This window comes from Amaranthus tricolor, chromosome 9 (genome assembly GCF_026212465.1).
Source record: "Amaranthus tricolor cultivar Red isolate AtriRed21 chromosome 9, ASM2621246v1, whole genome shotgun sequence".
Classification (NCBI taxonomy): Eukaryota; Viridiplantae; Streptophyta; class Magnoliopsida; order Caryophyllales; family Amaranthaceae; genus Amaranthus; species Amaranthus tricolor.
The window spans coordinates 28104457-28125031 of NC_080055.1; the positions used below are offsets into that span (position 1 = coordinate 28104457).

A 20575-nucleotide genomic window follows, 5' to 3' on the forward strand; every position below is an offset into this window, starting at 1 on the left:
TCTCCCACTGCCATGTCAAAGTGTTACAAACCCCAACTGAGATAAAAATCATTTTTTTTAGTTATAACGCTACATGATTAGGCAATTGATTTATCCAATTATTACAGATAAATTGTTGGTTGTTGATTGTTAAAAAAATTAAAAAAAAAATAGTCAAAAAAAACCTGATCAAATCAAACCGAATTCAGCTTAGCTGATGACTATACAATTACATTCATTTTAGGCTAAAAATATTACAATTGCCCAAAAAATTACCTTCTATGATCATCAAAATAGAGAAGAAAATTAGAAAAGCAACACATAAACACAAGGCTACATAATGAAAACAGAAGACTGTTTATTAAACTTATTTGATTGTTTCCATAAATGCAGATTGCTTCACTTGTAACTTGAGTTGAATTCACCACATCCCTTGTCTTATCTCTTTCTCTCTTACTGCACACCAACAAACATGAAAGTTGCTAATCAAATACTGCTATTTGTGGGGTCAAAAATGAAAATGTAGCAAAGTCATAGAGGCAAACCGAGCTATAGGCAGGGGCGAATCTAAAAGAATATCAAATAATATCGTTAATATTTAAAAAAATATGTTTAAAAAGGTTTAAACTCGGGTCAATGCATTTACATCGCAATTCAAACAAGTGATTATTGGATGATATAAGTAGAATGCTGACAGTTGACAACTTGACATCATTGAATAACCTTGTATCTGCCCTTGACTATAGGGTCAATTGACTATTTGACCTTACTATTAGTTAATAATTATGTTTTGACTCTATTAAAAATATTACTTTCATTCTGAAATACTTGTAACTGATAGTGACATGTTCAGCGAAAAAATGTCGCTATCAATAGCAAGTATAATAAAATAAAGGAAGTATTTTCTAAATCCGCATAGATCAGTTTAATGTTGATCATGATTAAACATGGGCAAGACTAGCTAGATTTGGGCTACCATTTCTAGATGATTGCAGGCTATTGGTTTGTAGGTTTGAGCCCTCCCCAATTAGGCCAATCAGAGTGTATTTGGATCTATCTAACCAAATTTGGAAATGACATGTGTCATGGGGGGGGGGGGGGGGGGGGGAATGAACAAAAGCAGAAGAAACATGAAAATGAGATAAAAAGAGATACTTTATCTGTGCTACACTTTCAATTTTCGTTCGTCATCTCTAACTTTGAGACATTTCATTTGATAGAAATGTCTTGAACATTTTTTTTAATTCTCTATCCAGACGTTTTCTCTCCCTCTCGATACTACCTACACAAAGATCAACGTCTACGCCACTTTCAAAACCTTTGTGCCATTTGAAAGCGGTACAATCACATGGGGATTAAGAGGTAACGAGTTTATGAATGAGATTATAAAAGAATGTAAAATCATCATCCAAAATAAAAATATAGCAGAATTACGGACCATTCCTCTTTCCATCACCGCATGTCATTAAGTGACTCTCATTTAGGAAAGTTTGGTGGGTAAGGGTCGGATAGCAGAATAACGGACGAAAATAAAAAATGTAAATAAGCTTAAAGGACAAAGAAAGCATAACTCACCTTCCAGGAAATATGCAGCTTCCATGGCCTACAAAAATTCATCACAAGAATTTAAAAAGTTGTATGTCTTATGCACAAAAACAAAGGACTAGTTGGCACTGGCATTTCCAGCAGCAAAGATGCCAAAATATAATAAATACTAAAACTATATTTTTCTGTTCCATTATACTTATTATATTTGACTTTTTACGCAATCTAATATGTTATTTCGATCATTTATATGTTAAACGATCCAAACAAGATCCCACTTGACTATATTTTTTTTACACATTACCCGTAATATATAAAATAAGTTTGAACGATGAATAATGCCAATAACCGTAACATAGCACGTATTTCAGAATGGAAAAAGTGTATAATTATTAAGTCATTCCAACTGAGCTAAAAGCCATTCAATTTTTGCATGATAAACTGCAAAATATTTAAGTGGTCAGACAGATAGTTGGGCTCCATTAGTGAAACAGTATCTCCAGTACACAGCATTACCAAATTAATAGTAGAAAATTCATTATTTTTACTTGATTTTACATTTCCAAATTATAAAAAGGTATCATCTTTAATCTTTTTCAACAAGTTTCCTCTTAAATGGTCTTCAATTCTGGAAAAAAAAAAGCTGAACTATTATGATGTTTCTTCCACTTTCTAGGCTAAAAAGTTTGCTCTTTTTTTAAAAATTGTACTAACATTAACTACATCTAAGCTCTTGTAGATTATAGGTTCATGAAATTCTTGTTTGTCTTTATGAACCCATGAGGCCAAGATACCGTTAAACGCGACTATTGTACGTAGATAGCAATAACATTTCATTACCCTAATGTCATGAAGAGGTAAGCAACTTTACATTTGTTATTGATAACGGACTGGTGTAGACACCCTTCACCCACATTTTATACTCCGTTTGTCCTTTTGAATTTGCTTTTGTTCAGAACAAAACTTGTACTAGGCTACTAGCAACCATGATTAAATGGAGTCGTCAATTTAGTGATTATAAGAGTGTGGCTTGTGACGAAAAAACCGAAATGCCTCAAACGTACGATTATACTATCAATCTCAAACCGATGTAGTCGGAAATTAACTACGGAGGAGGGACAGGACATCGACTACATCAATGCCTTCCATGGCTCCATATGCATAGGAAATACATACAACTACAATTAGAATAAAAATACCGAAATACGCCCTTGAGATTAGAGAATGACACCCTTTGAAATCGCAACAAGGGGAGTTGTCACTTGTCAGAAAGATTAAAGAGTGGTGATGACGTTTAAATTGTGTGGCTGATATTAAATTCAGAAAAACTGTATGGACGAGAATTAAAAAAATTCGTGGGAACATTTCCATAGATGGAAATGTGACAAAGTAAAAGAGACTTGACTAAAAGGGAAAGTGTGGCATTTTTAAAGGGTAGAGAGTAAATATTTTAACCATTTGTACTATTTTTGAACTTTACACCTAAACATTTGTGCAGCAAAGTGGTTTACAATTTACATACATTGTAAAAGCATATATTTTTTTTAATATTTAAGCACATAGGAACTACAAGCCAAAGAAAGCTCTAAATTCCATTACCAAGAGGCATGCATTGTGAGTTGTTACTTTATCACATTCTCATAGCTTTACACAAGATCTCTTCCTGGCTTTCCTACAAAGAGGAGTGTACTAGTGGCAAACCAAAATCTAATCCTCCCCAAATGTCTTTTAGACACAAGACAACTCAAAAAAAATTGAGATTCACAATTACGAGGAAAATTTAAGCTCGGGTCATTTGATTACAAACCTAATGAATATTGAATTGTGTAATATAACACTGAAAAAAGATAATCAAGTCAATTCTGTATACATGCAGAGATGAGTGGTCAGCCCATTCTATATAAGTATCCTAGATTTACCCTATTCGGTGTTAAGACATCTTAAACATAATAGCAAAAATCAAGTTCATGTTTTGAAAGTAAATAGATTAGAAACTAAAATCAAAATTTGAATATTATGATGAAACTATGCTTCAAACAAGAAAGAATGTTAGCAGAATAATTTGAAATTTGCAGTGCTAAACAGTAATTAGCAACAATGGGGTGAAGAACTTACTAGGATCAGTGGTAGTGATCATGGCGACGCCTTTGAAATCACAGGACCCAGCAGCCTTCCCCTGCATCTGATAATAGCTGTCGAAAGCATACGAAGCATGATTCTGGACATTGTTGGGCTGATAACAAGATTCACCCGGCTGAATTTCGCTACAGTTTGCCCTTCCCGGACCACAAGCCCAATCTAAAGCAGTCTGCAAAGTCCTTGTATCCATCCCATCCATAGCAATGCAATAAGTCTGGTTTGTTGTGTCATTAGCCAAGAAAGTCCCACTCCCCGAAACATGTAACAAATAAACGGGGGTAGTATTCGCATAAAACAAGCCCCAATTGGCCTCGGATATTGGGGGTGACCTCAAATCCTCATTGAACAACTCATATAAATACACACTCGATGTAATCTCTGGGCGAGAGGGGGTGCCAGATCTATCATAAACATGTTTAATGAGGTTCGAATTGTAAGTATCGGCATTATCCATAGTCGCATAAGGCTCTTTAGAATCGCCTTTGGAAGGCCACCCGGTCTCACTCACAAGCACCACAACATCGGTAATATTAAGGTTTTTCATCGAGTAATAAGCCGAATCAATCATTGCATCATACACGTTTGTGTAATGGAGCAAAGTGTTAGGATCAACCATTTCTTTGGAAGGTGTTATAGGCTTAAACAAAGAGTTATCCAATGGCACAACACCCTTATTCTCCATAAAAACATAGTAAGGATACAAATTCATCATCAAAGGGGATTGAGTCCTAGACAAAAACTTTACAATGGGCAACAAATATTGAGTCATTGAAGTGTTGAAAAATGCTTGGGAAGGTGGGAAAGGGTCTAAAATTAGTGAAGCTGAATGTGGGGTTGAAACTTTGATCTGGGTGTGAAGATTTGAGGCCACAAGTGCACTATAAAGTGACTCAATAGCAGGCAAAAGCAAAGGGGCAGTTGAAGGAACTGAGGTTAAGACCTCATCACCCACAGCAATGGCAACGATGAGTGTTTCCGGGTAGAAAGCGACGACATTCCGGTCCACCCAAGCCGCAGCGGTGGCATTGGAGGATCCAATCCCAATAAGTTGGTTATTTGGTACCCCAATTATGACTCTAATCTTAGTATGAGCAAGGGCTTTAAGCAAATCAGTGTTAGCATCATAGAGTCTCACATGGGTAATTTTCTGTAATTTGAGAAATGAAACCAAATCTGAGGGAGATGGGAAGTTTGATACATCTGTTCCAATGTTTACTCCAACATAGGGTTCATCTTGACCTTGATTTTGCTTAATTTCTGCTATAATTTTCCCTTGAGCTGAAATTTATGCAGAATATATGAGTATAAGAGTATAAAAGTAATTTTCCTAACTGGGTTTCACTCAATTTCAAAAATTAGCACATGGGTTTGCAATATATCAAACAAAAATCACCAAATTTCATCAAATTTATGTTGAATTCAATTGGGTTTGACATACCACACAAGTTAGATAATGGGATTTTACAAAATTGAAAACTAAAGCACAAAAAGACACAAACTTTTATCAAAATTCATGAAACAATATGTAGTGGGCCAATGTAAGACACAAAACCTTCAAAAAAATGGTTAATTTGAAATGGGTTTATAGCATTACCAAAAAAGATGTAATTTTTCCTGAATTAAAGAGTACAAAGTTAAGAAATTTACCTGGAAATGGAGAGAAATGAAAGAGAAAGAGGATGAATGATGAAAGAAAGAGCCTAAAAGCAGCCATGAAAGCAAAAGCTTGAGCTCTAGAGCATCATCTTCCTCTGTCTCAAGTTCACCTACATAAGAAGTGTGCATATTATTTTTCTGCCATAATTGTTGGCTTTCTTCTCTTCGTTTTTGTTTTCGGGCAACTAGTGAAGCTACAAGACATTTGATTGACAGGGATATCTAAGAAAAATGGCTGTAGTTAATAAGTTTACAATGACATAAAATAAAATAATAAGGTATGATTAATGAATTATGATAATATATATTGTTAATATGTCATTTTTGTTGCTAGTTCTGGTATGTTTAAGATAATTGGATCTGATTTTGGAATCAAAATGATAGTACTAGATGTGTGATTTCCCTAAAAATGCTTTTGCAAATTTGGGTTTTGAAAAGTGACAAAAGAATAGGAGCCCTTTTTCTATGTTTCATTATGGTTGGTGAGAAAGGCAATTTAAGTAGTACTTGCAATTTTAAGAGTATTTCGACCCTTGCCATTTGGAAAATTATGCTCTCCATGTGGAAGAATGTATAGTAATTAGTGAATGTATGTCAACTTGATTCACAACTAAATTTAGTGCTATTTGACAAATAATTAATAGTTAATAGCTGATAGCTAATTAAAATGACTGATTTGATCAGTAGATTTTGAAGTTGCTGCTAAGAGTAGTTTGTTCAAAATCAGTCTTTTGATAATAATAAAATATTAAGTTTCAACTAGTTAATTTATCAAACACTAACATTAAATTATTTAAGCCTATTTATATTAATATAAGCTAAAATAATCCAATAAATTATATTTTATACTAAACATCCCCTTGATCTAACTTTATTGAAATTAAGATAAAAAGTCGAAAAATAATGGATTAACTTAGTGGTGTGAAGCCTAAAAGCTTTCACTTTTGCTTTTGTAATACAAATTTGATTTTTTACCATTATTTGAAAATTAAAGATCAATTCATTCTCGTTTTCCTCTTACATATAGGTTATTATCCTTACAATAAAACCTAGATAGAAAATTTGCCTTTTGCATTAAGGAGTGAAGGCATGTTCACTTCAAATGAATAGAATTTATTTAGAATGTAAAAAGCTTATTAGTGAGAAGCTAAGTATTCAAATAAACAAAAAAAATAACAGATATTGAAAATTAGTTAGAATTATAATTTAATCTAGTCGATAAAAACTTTTACAAACATCCTTGTGATATGAGTTTAATAATCAATACTTAGAGAAAAAGATAACTTTTTTCTGATCTCATCAACAAATTCAAGATTGACTTGTCCATATATTTCGTCTTTTTAATTACTTTTGCCTTATATTTTCACTATTTTTTATCAATTGTTAATAATAATAATATTTTATTTCTCTAATATCATTTTATACCAATGTCAATATTTGATAACATGTTTATCGGTAACCAATACTTTCAGTTCGTTATGAGAAAGTGTCTTACGACTCAAAAATCATTTTGAAATGATGCATAGGAACAAATATAAAGGAGAGTTGGCAAGTGACAGATCGATGAGCATAAACAGTAGAATGCTCAGTACAGGTTCTTGGACGCCAGGCTGGTGGGTTTTTAGGGAATATTCAAATTTCTATGGACTTTTTATTTTCCAAATGTACCCTTATGTCAATTTTTTCTTAATTGTTTTTGGCCTTTGGGTTTTAATTTGTGAAATGGCACCAACACCAAAAAGTGTCAAGTTTTTGTTCGTTTTATCAAAAAAAAAAATTGTACTCTAATTAGGTTATTTTGTTGTGAAAGTTTAGGAATATTGAAAATATTAGTATTTACACTTTTCACTAATTGTTTATTGAGGAGATGACTTCAATTAAATCAAACTAAACTATTAAAAAAACGCTTTCTGTACAAGTGAGAATTCAGTTTTCATTGCCTTTTTTTTTGTTAATAGATCTTTTGTATTAATCCATCTCATAGTGAAACGATCTCATACAAGATGGCTTATACACTTTTTCATGGACTTTGTTATTTTATTCTTTTTTAATAAAAAAATTCGATAAATTCTCATAAAATAGCAAAAAAAATTAGTTTTCAAGTCAAAATGAAAAACAATTTTGCATAATGGTCCAATCAACTTTATTTATTTATTAACAATTTAGTGTTTGTTGTTGCATGATGGTCCAATCAACTTAAATTGCATGTATGATGTATAGTATTTATTTGTTCTTTATTTTAATTCAAATAAAGTAATACAGAAGCAAAAGAAATGGTCCAAAATTCAGAAGTATGAATTTTGTTCTCCCAACTAAATTGATCAATTAGCTTATATCAAAAGGTTGGATTCTACTCCATCACAAGTTAATCAATTACAAGTTGGATTTTTGTTGTAGTCACAAACTTAATTCACATATTATATCTCAATATCACAATTAAGTGAATAATGGAATGACAACCAATTATCATATAAACTAATAAAAATGTAAAAAATGACAAATGTTATTTTTAGAAAGCCTTGATAAGTCATCGTATTATATTAAGCTATAAAAAATAAATTATAAATTGAATTTTATCGAATCATACAATTTAATAAAAAGATTGGAAAATTACACATATTATCTTTATAAAAGCCCCGATAGATGAAAAATTTTATTGATTTACGTTGAGTTACTTTTGCTTATATTGAGCTATAAAAATTAAATATTTGATTGAATTTTGATCGGATACTGTAAATTTACCATTTTCAAAAATAAATAATTTAAATATTATTATAAGACTAATCAGCTAAAAAATTTGGTTGCATTAAATGATATAAACAATGTCATATATATATTTTAGCAATTATTATTTCATATTTCATATATAATGTGTTTATTATTACGTATCTTTAAAAATTATATATATATATATATATATATATATATATATATATATATATATATATATATATATATATATATATAATATATATATATATATATATATATATATATAATATGTATACATATAATATATATATATATATATATATATATATATATATATATATATATATATTATATATATAACATATATATATATACATATAATATATATATATACATATAATATATAATATATATATATATATATATATATATATATATATATATATATATATATATATATATATATATTATATATATAACATATATATATATACATATAATATATATATATACATATAATATATAATATATATATATATATATATATATATATATATATATATATATACTAAGAAATTCATGCATTACACGGGGTTTTATGCTAGTATATAATAATAAAAGTATTGAAAATGACAAATGTTATTTTTAGGGAGCCTTGACAAATGAAATTATTTTAGTGTATAATAATTAATTACATGAAAATATTTACCTAATTTAGAATCTGATTTTTTTTAAAAGTTGAAACCAAATTAAATAAAGTATATATATAATTTATTATATCAATTCTATATACCTGACCTAGAATTAGATATGTTTAATTGAATGAAAGAGTGATGTGCGAATTCGAAAAATAATTTTAAAAAATTAGTATATAATTTTTGCTTTTAAAAGTCATGTATTCAATAAATTTAATCATGATAATATATACTTGCATTATTCTTTGAAATTAAATTTTATATATTAATTGCATATTAATAAATTTTATACATTACAAGAGCTTTTATACTATATAGTCAAAAAAACAAAAACATATGGAGTAAATATTACAAGCCAAAGATACTTACTCATAAAATAGCACACACACATGGGAGTACTTTTTTTTAACTAAAGAATTAGCTTTATTTTTATTTTTAGTCTATTTTATTGGATTTGCCTAATTTTTATTTTTAGTCATAATTTGTACTTTTCTCAATTTTTATCTATATATTTTATTTATTTATTTTATTTCATCCACATATTTATCCCAATTTCTCATAAAATATATACTTTTTCATTACTTTTACTTATTTTCTTAATTTTCACCCTATTTATACCATCGATCATCTTCTTTTTATTGGTAATCCAATAACCCAAAAGTTGGAATATGAGGTGCACCGGTGAAGTCATCATTAAGTGAACCAAAATATAATTAGTAATCATATACTCTATATATAACATTTGTATTTTGCTGTCTCATTTAGCTTATCCCATTATGAGTAAATGAGGTAAACAAGAGAGGGAAGTACTATATTTTTAGAGATTATTATTATTTTTTGTTCATATTTTATAATTCTATATTACAACTTTTTATACTAATAAATTAAAGTATTATGTGTTGTATCATTAAGAGTGTGCTCTACATATTTATCGGTATTTTAAAAAAATTGTAGATTGAAGAACAAAAAAAACTTATTCACAAACTCTCAATTGAAAGAGATCCACTAGGAACTAAGTATATATGGGCAGATTCATTGACAAAAAGGAATTTAGCATCATCGACAATGAAGGGAGCCCGTCTATAATAGAATATAAATTTGATCTCTATTATTGTACAAGTATTTTCAATTTCACTAATTCTCATTTTAGACATTGTAATTATGGGACAGTTTATAATTAGATCAAATAGTCCAATTAAAATAATTTAAACACATTCACTTTAGAAATTAAATTACTTATTTTAAAATTTTTATTTCATAAATTCTTATGTGAGATAGTCCTTTCGTCAAACGCTCTTAATACATGGGGTAAATAGCCCAACTAATACAATTATTATTATATAAATTTGTTTTGAAATCATCCTACATGCAAAATTTTTGAAGAATATAAACAACTTTTGAGCATATTATAATCATAGTTATCGACTTAAAATTAATAAAAACATTTATAAAGCTTGTTTCATGAAATCAAGCAAATGATGTTCAAGAACACAGTCCTAAACGGCTAAACCTCAGGCACCTATCTACATTTTCCCTCTAGTTTTCATCTATATGTTTAGAGCAGACTCAATTCATGACTATCTCTAGTCATAAAATATCAATGAATGAATTATGAACTTGAAACGATAGAAAAGTCGCATTTATTTGTTCAAAAGCCTTTCAGAATGTACACAAAACTCTAACCATGTTTGTAGAAGCTTAACCATCACCATTCCACCCATTTGAACATCAAACTTTTATACCATCTTCCCAACCCCCACAAAACTCAATAGAAAAAAAAAATTAAAGGTTTAAGGTATATGAACATGACATCTCAAACTTACAACAAGTCATCATGTTTCATGTACTACACTCTATAGACTATAAAAGAACCTCCCTTGGAATCATAAAGGGAGAATTATGCTCAGGTTTTGTTGAACTTTTGTTCAACACACAACTGAGTTATCTTCCCTATTTTTACCAGTAGCCATTCCTATGGAATATTTATCTGGCTGTTGATGCCTATTATCTGAGGGCATTGACAAAAGCCAATAGTGAATCGACATCCCTGTTTTCTGAAGGGTATTTGATTGGCTGAGACGAGTGTTTCGGGAAGAGCAGAATAGTTGGGAAGCTTCCCAACTGCAAATCACTTTTACCAAACGCCTTTTGTTCACCGTCTGCCCTGAACTTTCCTACCTTTACACCACTTCCAGCCAACTTATCAGCCAGCTCTAGGTATGAACCTTCCATTCCCTGGCAGAACTGGCACCATGGTGCATATAGGACAACGATCCATGGGTCTTTTCGGTTCTCCAATTGCATCAAGTTCTCGATTCCTGCCCTGCTCAAGTTCACCAAGTTTGGAGACTCAAATAAGTCAGCAACCTCACCATTGGCTTGTGCACTACCATTTTGAGTTTCAGAACTTTCTTGCTTAAGATTACCCTTATGGAGGCCACATTCCTTAGCCTTGGCATCTTCCCACCACCATCTTCCTTCCCTCTCATGCTGACCAGGCAAAACAGGCCTTGTGCATGGTTCACACCCGATTGAGATATATCCTTGGGAGTGCAAGGAGTTGACAGGGACATTCATAGTCCTAAGGAAGTTCCAAACATCCTTACCATCAACATTAGCAACAGGATTCCACTTCACAAGGCTGCCGACTCCACCATCCAAACCCTCAAAAACAGGATCCACTTGGACAACCGGAACATCAGAGCGAGTCCCGGGAGACTGGTCCTTTCTTTGGCCAGTAATCCAGGCTCGCAACCCCTTTAAAGCTCTCCTTAGAGGCCTGACCTTCCTCACACGGCAACACTCTTGATGGCCGTCCTCGTAGAAGGAAAACAAACCCTTGTTCCTAACTAATGCCTGAACTTCTACTGAATCTGGAAACATGTATTCAATGTGTATGTCATAGTGTTTTTCAACCTCATCGAAAAAGCGATATGTTTCTGGGTTCAATCTTCCTGTGTCTAAACTAAAAACTCTGAATGGTCTGCCAGTTAATTTGGCATATTCAATCAAAGCAACATCTTCCGCACCACTGCAAATAAAGGATGTTTAATTGCATGTTAGCCACTCCTTGAAAAATCTACATAATTACGTAGACACTAGTCTTCTTACTCATTTACAATGATATATATTCAGGAAAATTTTCAATTTCTTGCCCAAATTTAAACATCCAAAACATTGCTATTTACAGTTTCAACTTATACTTGGTGATCATAACATGATAACATGTAAATTTGACAATTTCGATTTTTCTTTTAAAATATTCACCAACGACCATCCTTAAATATTTCTCAGGTAGTAATGACTGATTACTAATTGAACATAAGATCTTAATCAAGGAGAGTTAAAAATTTAGTACAAACATTATTGAAACCAGAAGAACCATTCAATCAGATTTTAGATTTCAGAATAATTGAAATACAATCATTAATCCCCAGACCACGAGTCAAGTCCAGGTTCATATCATAACAGAGATGAGCATATTGGAAAGTTCAAGTCACACCCCAGGGGCAAAAAGTAATTACGTAATTGTGTATATATGGTTCTTGGTTCTTACAATCATTTTAATTAATCGAGCAATCTAAATTAGTACTCCTACAAATTCTTACCAAACAGATGTAGAAGTATTTAAAAGGCATAAAACAATACTGCTAGTTTTATCTGACTAAACATCCCAAATCAAGAATCATGAAAAAGAAATATAATTAGAAAAAAATATACCTAAAAGCAATGGCGATATCATTTCCGAATTTCGCAAGAGCTTTATCCATAATTTCAAGAGGAGAAGCATTCTTGAGCTCCTTTGCCAACTGTTGAAAGTCTTCTTCTTCCACAATTCTCACTTCCTCTTTTACCTCTTCCTCTGTAAATTAATCACAAATCAATTTCATCATCAAATTACCTAACAAGCATAATTTCCAACAATCTTGTCTCAAACAGAAAGAAAAATACCAGTTATAGGAGCGGCGATGGCCGTGGCAGCGAGTGGACTCACCGAGTCATTCCGACGTGACTCGGCCGCGGCTCGTAAAGGCTTAACGGCTGAAACAGCGCGCCGAGATGAAAAATTAACAACCGCGGTCAACTTCTCGAACGAACAATCGGATTGTTGAAATGCGTTGATACTTGGAACTGTAAAAATGGAAATTATAACACTTAACAAAATTTAACAATGAAACAAAAAAATCAAAAAAATTGATGAAATGATGAAAATGAGAATTGAAAAATCAACCTTTGATTTCAGATGAGAGAGAAGATGGAACAGCCATAGCCATTTTTACAATGTATGATTTCTTCTAGTTATTCCTCTAGATAGAAAACTTGTGATTTGTTTTGAGGAAATGGAAAAGAGATTATTAAATAAATGGGGGAAACGAGAAAAGAGGGTTGTTTAAGGTTCATTGAACCTAGACGCTATTTTGGAAAAGAGAGAGAATATTTGAGGTTTTGGTTACGTGGCGGATGATGATTGGTTTAAGGGTGATAACGTCACGTGGCGGCTCATGCAGTTTCTTGGCGCGTGCCTTCCGCTTGCTACTTCTAATAGCTCCAAATTAGGCCATTTTATGCATCTTACCTATATATTAAAAATAAAATACAATAAATTTGTTAAAAAATAAAATAAAATAAAATATAAATTAAATGTAATTAACAAATTCTAAATTAAAAGTAATTTATTAATACTATTAGTATACTACTCCCTCCGAGCCATTTTAAACGTCCCATTTGCTTGGGCATGGTTATTAAGGATGGTGTGGGGTCCATTAAAAAGGGTAAGTAGTAAAGGATAAGTTGTGAAGGATAAGTAGTGAAGGGTAGTTGGGTAAGTAAGGTATATGAGGGTATATTCGTAATTACTTGTGTGAACTAAGGATATTTAGGTAAAAAAAGATGGACAAAAATAGAAATGGGACAACTAAAAAGACTTTAGCAAATAAGGAAATGAGATAACTAAAATTGGTTCGGAGGGAGTATTACCAATAATTACTTTTATTATACTAGTAGTATACTATAAGTATTTATTAATTACTTTTAATTTATATTTTATTTTTAATTTTATAAGTTAAAATATTGATATTTTATAATTTTTATTAAAAAATTAAAATGATTATAATTTAATATGTGCATTAATAGACGTGAACCAATATTGAACAATAATAATAGATAAAATGAATATAACATAGTATAAGTGAATAACAATACTCCATACAAAATACTTTTTGTTACTAGGTGATGCTCAAATAAACCTAAATATCTATTTTCAGACAATTTATATTACGTTTTGTTTTATTCATTTAGAATTAGTATGTGGGGTTCTTTTGATTTAAAATGATAACATATTAACACCTTTAAAAAAAAAAAGATTACTTTGAACATTTGTCTTTATTCCTTAGAGGTCCACGTTCTCCAACTATCTAGTCTCATCAATGGTTAAATGTTGAAAACACATAAATTGTTGCGCATGATCCACTAGGTTGTTACCGTCGAAGTTACTTCCATAGCACACATACAACTATACAAATTAACAAATATATTCCTCTTTTTATAATATCATTTACATAATACACTTTTTAATTTACCTTATTTTATATTTTGAAACATTCTATTTTGCCTCATTTCTTATCTAGAATTAACACGATTGATTTTGTTAATTAATTTCATCCATATAAAAGATGTTTATTAGTATGTGCAATCAGGGCACGTGCATAAGGCCCCAAGTTTTAGGGTCCAAATACATCAATATTGAAAGTAACAATGAACTTTTGGCTCAAAGGTATGAAAAATAACTATGTAAATATATCAATGATCCCGGATATGGTTGACAACGGGTCGTATCTGAACAAAGTTGGAGTGGACCCAAATTCAATTTGTTAAGACCCAGATCTGAATTTAAGATCGAATTAAAGTCTAAAACGGGTCCAAACTAATTTGCGCACATTTGATTGAATTTTACTTTGTATTGTGATAGCAATAGAGATTTAGAAAATAGAAAATCCTAAACACATTTAAGTAATTACCTAAGATAGTATTTGGCAACGTAAACTTTATTTGAAAATAGAAAATTTTATTCGATATCTAATTTCATAAATTGTAAACGACCCCTATATATTTAAAATTTTGAAAATTTGATATTATATCCATTTACATTGTTAGTGAAAGAATATAATATCGGCTCAATCTCACATTTCCAAATTTTTTACATTTATTAAACTTAATGCTACCTTCGTTCTATAATACTTGATACACAAGAATTTTCAGCATTGTTTTTTAATCAAATCCACCGTTCTAATTTACTTGCAACGTTTGCTTTTTCACTCAGTCCAATGCACTAATTCAATCCTTAATATCTCTAATTATATATCATAAAAATTATAAAAATTTGATATTAATAATCTTTGCAATGAGACGAATCAAAAAAGATCTCACTTGACTATGTTTTAACTTATAAATTAAAAATTAATCACAAATTAAGAGTGATAAATGAATAGTTTTATTTTGTCAAATGTTGCAACTAATATAGAATGGAGGAAGTATATTGGTGTTAATATGTAAAGAAATATAATCAAGTGGAATCTTGTTTGAATAGTCTAATCGGGTATTTTTCCAATAATAAAATTTTATGATTTTTAGTCATGCTATACTTAAGATATGATTGATCAAAATAACATATTAAATTATATAATAAAGTCAAATATAGCTAGTATAATAAAATGCATGAGATATTCGTATTTATATGTGTAACAACCAAAACTATTATAAGAGGGTTCGCTCGGCCTACCGCAAAAAACACTTGTCATTGATCCTAATTCCTAATCAATATCTTTAGATGTAATATAATTAAAACTAAATTAAAAATTAATAAAACTATTTATTAAATAAATCAAATAAAAATTGATTTGATTATATTTTTTCTTTTATATAAAACGAATAATATATAAAATAATATAAATAATATATTTATTTATTTCCAATTTTCCAAGTATATTGTGAAATTAGATATAATTAACTGCAGTGGCGAATCCAAAACTCAAAATCATCGGTAGCACCAACGTGTTGAAGTAAATTAATATAAAATTTGGCAAAATTTTATTTGTAAAATGAACAGTCAAAAAAATTTCATTCATATACGCTATCCACACTGCATTGTACAAAGTTGCAAGTTACGAGTTACAAGTTACAACTAGATCAAAGTTTGACATAGTGAAATACTTCCTCCGTTCTAAAATACTCGCTACATTACGGTTATTGACACTTTTCGTAGTTCAATCATATTTTATATATTACGGCTTATGTTGTAAAAAAAATTATATGTAAGTGGGATCTTTTTTGAATCGTCTAATCGCAGACTTTTATAAAATTAACTTTTTATAACTTTAGATGTGCATATTTCAATATATAAATGAGTAAAATAACATATTAAATTGCATAAAAAATCAAATGTAGCAAGTATGATGAAACGAGGGAAGTACAAGGTACAAAAAAAAAATTAATTTTTTTTTTAAAAACATGGGTTGGCTATCCATAGTTACACGGTGCATCCGCCTGTGGCTAACTAATTTCACTAAAAATTCGTCATTCTCAGGATAGAATTGAAGCAATTTAGTGAAGTAATTTCCTTTCTTTTTTTATTAATGTTTTATAATATTATTTACTTTTTATAATTTTTAATTAAAAATAATTAGCTCAACCAGTGTCAAATAATAAATAGAATTTTTTATTTGAATAGGAAAGAGGATTACGTTAGCGGGTTAATTACCGAAAATAATGGATTCATTCGAATTTTTTTGACAGGTTTGACGAGGAATGAGTCTTATATTGTCTTACATCACTATAAATTAAATTACTTCTTAAGCCTCAGCCCATAAACTTTAGTCCAAATACAGTTATATTAATATAAAAAAAGTTCTTTCTCCTTTTTTTATTTTCTCTTCTCTAATATATATTTTATTTTTACAACAATGAAAACAATTTTATTTCATTCCTATTTTTGGATAATTAAAATATATTGTAAGGACTGATTATTTGATTATTATAACAATTGAAGCAACTTTCATTGGTATCTTAATTTGGATAATTGGATTATTAAAACATTGTAAGGATCGATTATTTAATTTTAATAATATGCATGCCATTAATTATTAATTATTATTATATGAAATAAACGAAAAAAAATGTACTTGTGATTTTTTTTAATTAGATTTAATTAATTATTATCTAATTGTGGTGATTGGGGTGGGAGAATGGTCGTGATTGGGAAGGGGTAGAGAGAGGTTGGGGAAGAAGAGTTTAATTGGGGATAATTGGGAAATTAGGTTAGATTAATAAATTTAATTGAAAGTCAAAGGTCATTTAGCATGGTCAACGGTCATTTAGTAGGTCATCCGATGAAATGGTTGTATTGATGTCGTGTTTGTTAATTTGAAGGTTGTTGTTTGTAAAAAAAAATTTTGAGACTGGTTATTCTAAAATGCCTAAACTTTAAGGCTGTAGTTGGTAATTGATCGTTATTATTATTATTATTATCATCATCATCATCATCATCATCATCATCATCACCACCACCACCACCACCACCACCATCATCATCATCATCATTATTATTATTATTTTTAATTATTATTTTTTTTGGCAAATAAAAACTTTTTTTATTCACCAGAAAAAACCAAATATATCAAGGCGAGGAAAACACGTGCTGCTTGGTTTTGGGAATACTTCGCTTCTGAAAATCCATACGGGCGATTGGCTTAAGAGTGATGCCAATACATAATTTAACCGCCTCCACACATGAACGGCTGAAAGGGCAGTTAAAGAAGAGATGGTTATGCGTCTCAGGATATAAACCACATAAAGGACAAACATCATCAACCACCACTCCCAACTGATAAAGTTTCTCCTTGGTTTTTAGCCTATGTCCAGCTACTAACCAACAAAGAAACCTAGTTTTAGGTATCGAGATCATGTTCCAAACGAGGTGTCTCCAATGAATCTTATGCTGAGTCGTCAGGGTATGCCATGAACCTCCCTTAATTGAATAGACGGTATTTCAAATCCATTGCCTAAAGGCTATAGTCACTGCACACAGTTTCTTAATAATCCAACTAGCTGTGGCAGGAGCATTGAAGATTTCCCATCGTCCTCCTTTAGTATATACACCATGGACCCACCTAACCCATAAGGATTCCTGCAAGATGTGTATATGCCAAGCTTTTACCAACAGCTGTCGGGTTTCAAACCTGGATATTCTTCACACCAAGGCCACCTACCTTCTTAGGAGTGCATACCTCCTTCCAACTAATATTTCCCGGTTTATGAGAATAAGAGACCCCAAACCAAAGGAATGAACGACAAATGAAATTACCAATATTGATTACCCTCTTAGGAAGAATGGAGATTTGACACCAGTAAGAAGAAATACCCATCAAGACTGAGTTGATTAGTTGTAAGCGAGCTGCATACGAGAGGTGTTTAGCTTGCCAAGAACTAATACGCTTAATCATCATATCTGCCAATTTTTCACAGTCCGCAATACTAAAGCGCTTAGAAGATAAAGGGACCCCCAAGTATTTGAATGGAAGAGTCCCCAATGTAAACTGAGAAGTGCTTCTAAGATCCTCCTTGATGAAGCTGTCAACCCCAGCCAAATAGATTGCCAATTTGCCCGAATTCGCATGGAGCCCAGAGGTATTGGAGAAACCTTGAATACAATCACAAATAATACGCACCGAGGATAGATCTCCTTTGCAGAATATCATAAGGTCATCCGCAAAGCACAAATGAGTGAGCTTAATGGTTTTACATCGAGGATGAAAGGCAAAAGTCCCTGCAAAACTCTTCAAACTCCTAGACATATACTATATCCCTATGACAAATTGTAAGGGGGAAAGAGGATCTCCTTGCCTTAAGCCCTGCTTAGCCGCAAAAGAATTGGTAGGAGAGCCATTGATCATCAAGACATAGCTCGTGGAAGTAATACAGGTCATAATGATTTTGATGAAATGGAATACCCTTATAATAAAAAAATATAAAATAAATAATAATAATAATAATAATAATAATAATAATAATAATAATAATAATAATAAGTAATCATGATTTGATTTGATCTGGTCTGATCTAATCTGATCTGGTTTGATCTGATCTGATTTGGTTTGGACTGATCTGATCTAAAATTTTATGATCTGATCTGAATTGATCTAGGTCTGATCTGATCTAATTCCAATAAGAATAAGTGCAAAAAATAAGTTGAAGAGCATAGACTCTTAATGTATACTTTTTTATCATGAATTTTTTTATAATTTTTTGTTATGTGTATTTAGAGATATTGAGGTTTAAATTTTACTTTGAAAATTGTGCAAAAAGTAAATTAGAAGAAACAAAAAAGAACAAAAGGAGTATATTTTTTTGGTAAATTGAAAAATATTATCGAAAACATTGAATCTACTAAATCAATTTTATTTTTATGGTAATATTAAGATGTGAGAGTTTTTTTAAGTGTTAATCTCTATATGTAATAGTAGTGATTTTATTACTTCTATATAACTATCGTGAAGGGCCTTTGTTCGTTATTTTGTTTAGGGTCCAAAAAAGGCCAGGATCTGGGCTGCTCTTTCCTTTCGTTTCACTTCTTTCAACTTGTCTTAATTATTTATAAATCCTTTTATATTTGATTATTTTCTTTCGCTATTTTAATATTTGCATTCATAAATTATATATTTAATAATTTTTTATAACTTATGACAAAAATGAAAAATCTTCAACCATCAAGCAACGTAGACAATAGCATATGGGAAAACAATCATCATCATCCTATGATCAGGGCATATGGAAAAAATAACATAACTAAAGACAAGAGTATATGGAAAAACAATCATCATCATCATCATACTCCGAGTATTCCGCTCATAGGATACACTAATATGGGCATATGGGAAAACAATAACACTAAAAACAAGAGTATGTGGGAAAACAATGATCATCATCGTCAAACTCCGTGTATTCCGCTCATAGAATACAATGATCAAGGCATATGGGAAAACAATAACACTAGCGAGAAGAATATATGGGAAAACAATCATAATCATCATCATCATACTCTAAGTATTCCGCTGATAGGATACAATAATCAGTGCATATGGGAAAACAATAACACTAAAGACAAGACTATAAGGGAAAACAATGATGATCATCATCAAACTCCGTGTATTCCGCTCATTGAATACTATGATCAAGACAAATGGGAAAACAACAACACTAAAGACAAGAATATATGAGAAAACAATCATAATCATCATCATACTCCAAGTATTCCGCTCATAGGAAACAATGATCTATAGGAAAACAATAACACTAAAGACAAGACTATAAGGGAAAACAATGATGATCATCATCAAACTCCGTGTATTCCGTTCATAGAATACTATGATCAAGGCATATGGAAAAACAATAACACTAAAGACAAGAATATATGGGAAAACAATCATAATCATCATACTCCAAGTATTCCGCTCATAGGATGCAATGATCAGGTCATATGGGAAAACGATAACACTAATAACAAGAGTATATGGAAAAATAATGATCACCATGATCATACGGACTCCATATTATTCGTTTATAGGATACAATGATCAAGGTACATGGGAAAATAATAACCCTCAGCACGATATTACACTTGATGAAATTAATAATATAAATAATGAGTCTCAACCAATAAAGCGGAGGAAACTTTCTCATTATCTTGGAGTGACGACAAAGATACTACAAGAGGTTTAAAAATTTAGTTGATGAGACTTAATAGAATCTGGTGGAGTTCCTTTACCGACTTCAATGATAAATACGAAGCATTGGAC

The 20575-nt window shown here is 30.7% G+C and overlaps 3 protein-coding genes across 3 annotated transcripts; all 3 read right to left on the reverse strand.

Annotated features, from left to right (window-relative positions):
- Window positions 1–165: 165 nt before the first annotated feature.
- LOC130824657 (glucan endo-1,3-beta-glucosidase 1-like) lies at window positions 166–5786 on the reverse strand. Its single transcript, XM_057689746.1, has 4 exons — window positions 5311–5786; window positions 3640–4941; window positions 1555–1582; window positions 166–435 (listed from the first exon to the last, which is right to left on the reverse strand). Exons 1-4 carry the CDS (start codon window positions 5375–5377, stop codon window positions 252–254), a joined length of 1581 nt encoding a protein of 526 aa, XP_057545729.1. The 5' UTR covers window positions 5378–5786; the 3' UTR covers window positions 166–251.
- A 4564-nt stretch (window positions 5787–10350) lies between these two features.
- LOC130824094 (5'-adenylylsulfate reductase 1, chloroplastic-like) lies at window positions 10351–13108 on the reverse strand. Its single transcript, XM_057688982.1, has 4 exons — window positions 12958–13108; window positions 12678–12857; window positions 12447–12588; window positions 10351–11757 (listed from the first exon to the last, which is right to left on the reverse strand). Exons 1-4 carry the CDS (start codon window positions 12998–13000, stop codon window positions 10731–10733), a joined length of 1392 nt encoding a protein of 463 aa, XP_057544965.1. The 5' UTR covers window positions 13001–13108; the 3' UTR covers window positions 10351–10730.
- Window positions 13109–17397: 4289 nt separating this feature from the next.
- On the reverse strand, window positions 17398–18574 carry LOC130823450 (uncharacterized). Its single transcript, XM_057688069.1, has 3 exons — window positions 17990–18574; window positions 17800–17907; window positions 17398–17748 (listed from the first exon to the last, which is right to left on the reverse strand). The coding sequence occupies exons 1-3, from the start codon at window positions 18572–18574 to the stop codon at window positions 17398–17400; spliced, it is 1044 nt and encodes a 347-aa protein (XP_057544052.1).
- Between the last annotated feature and the right edge of the window lie 2001 nt (window positions 18575–20575).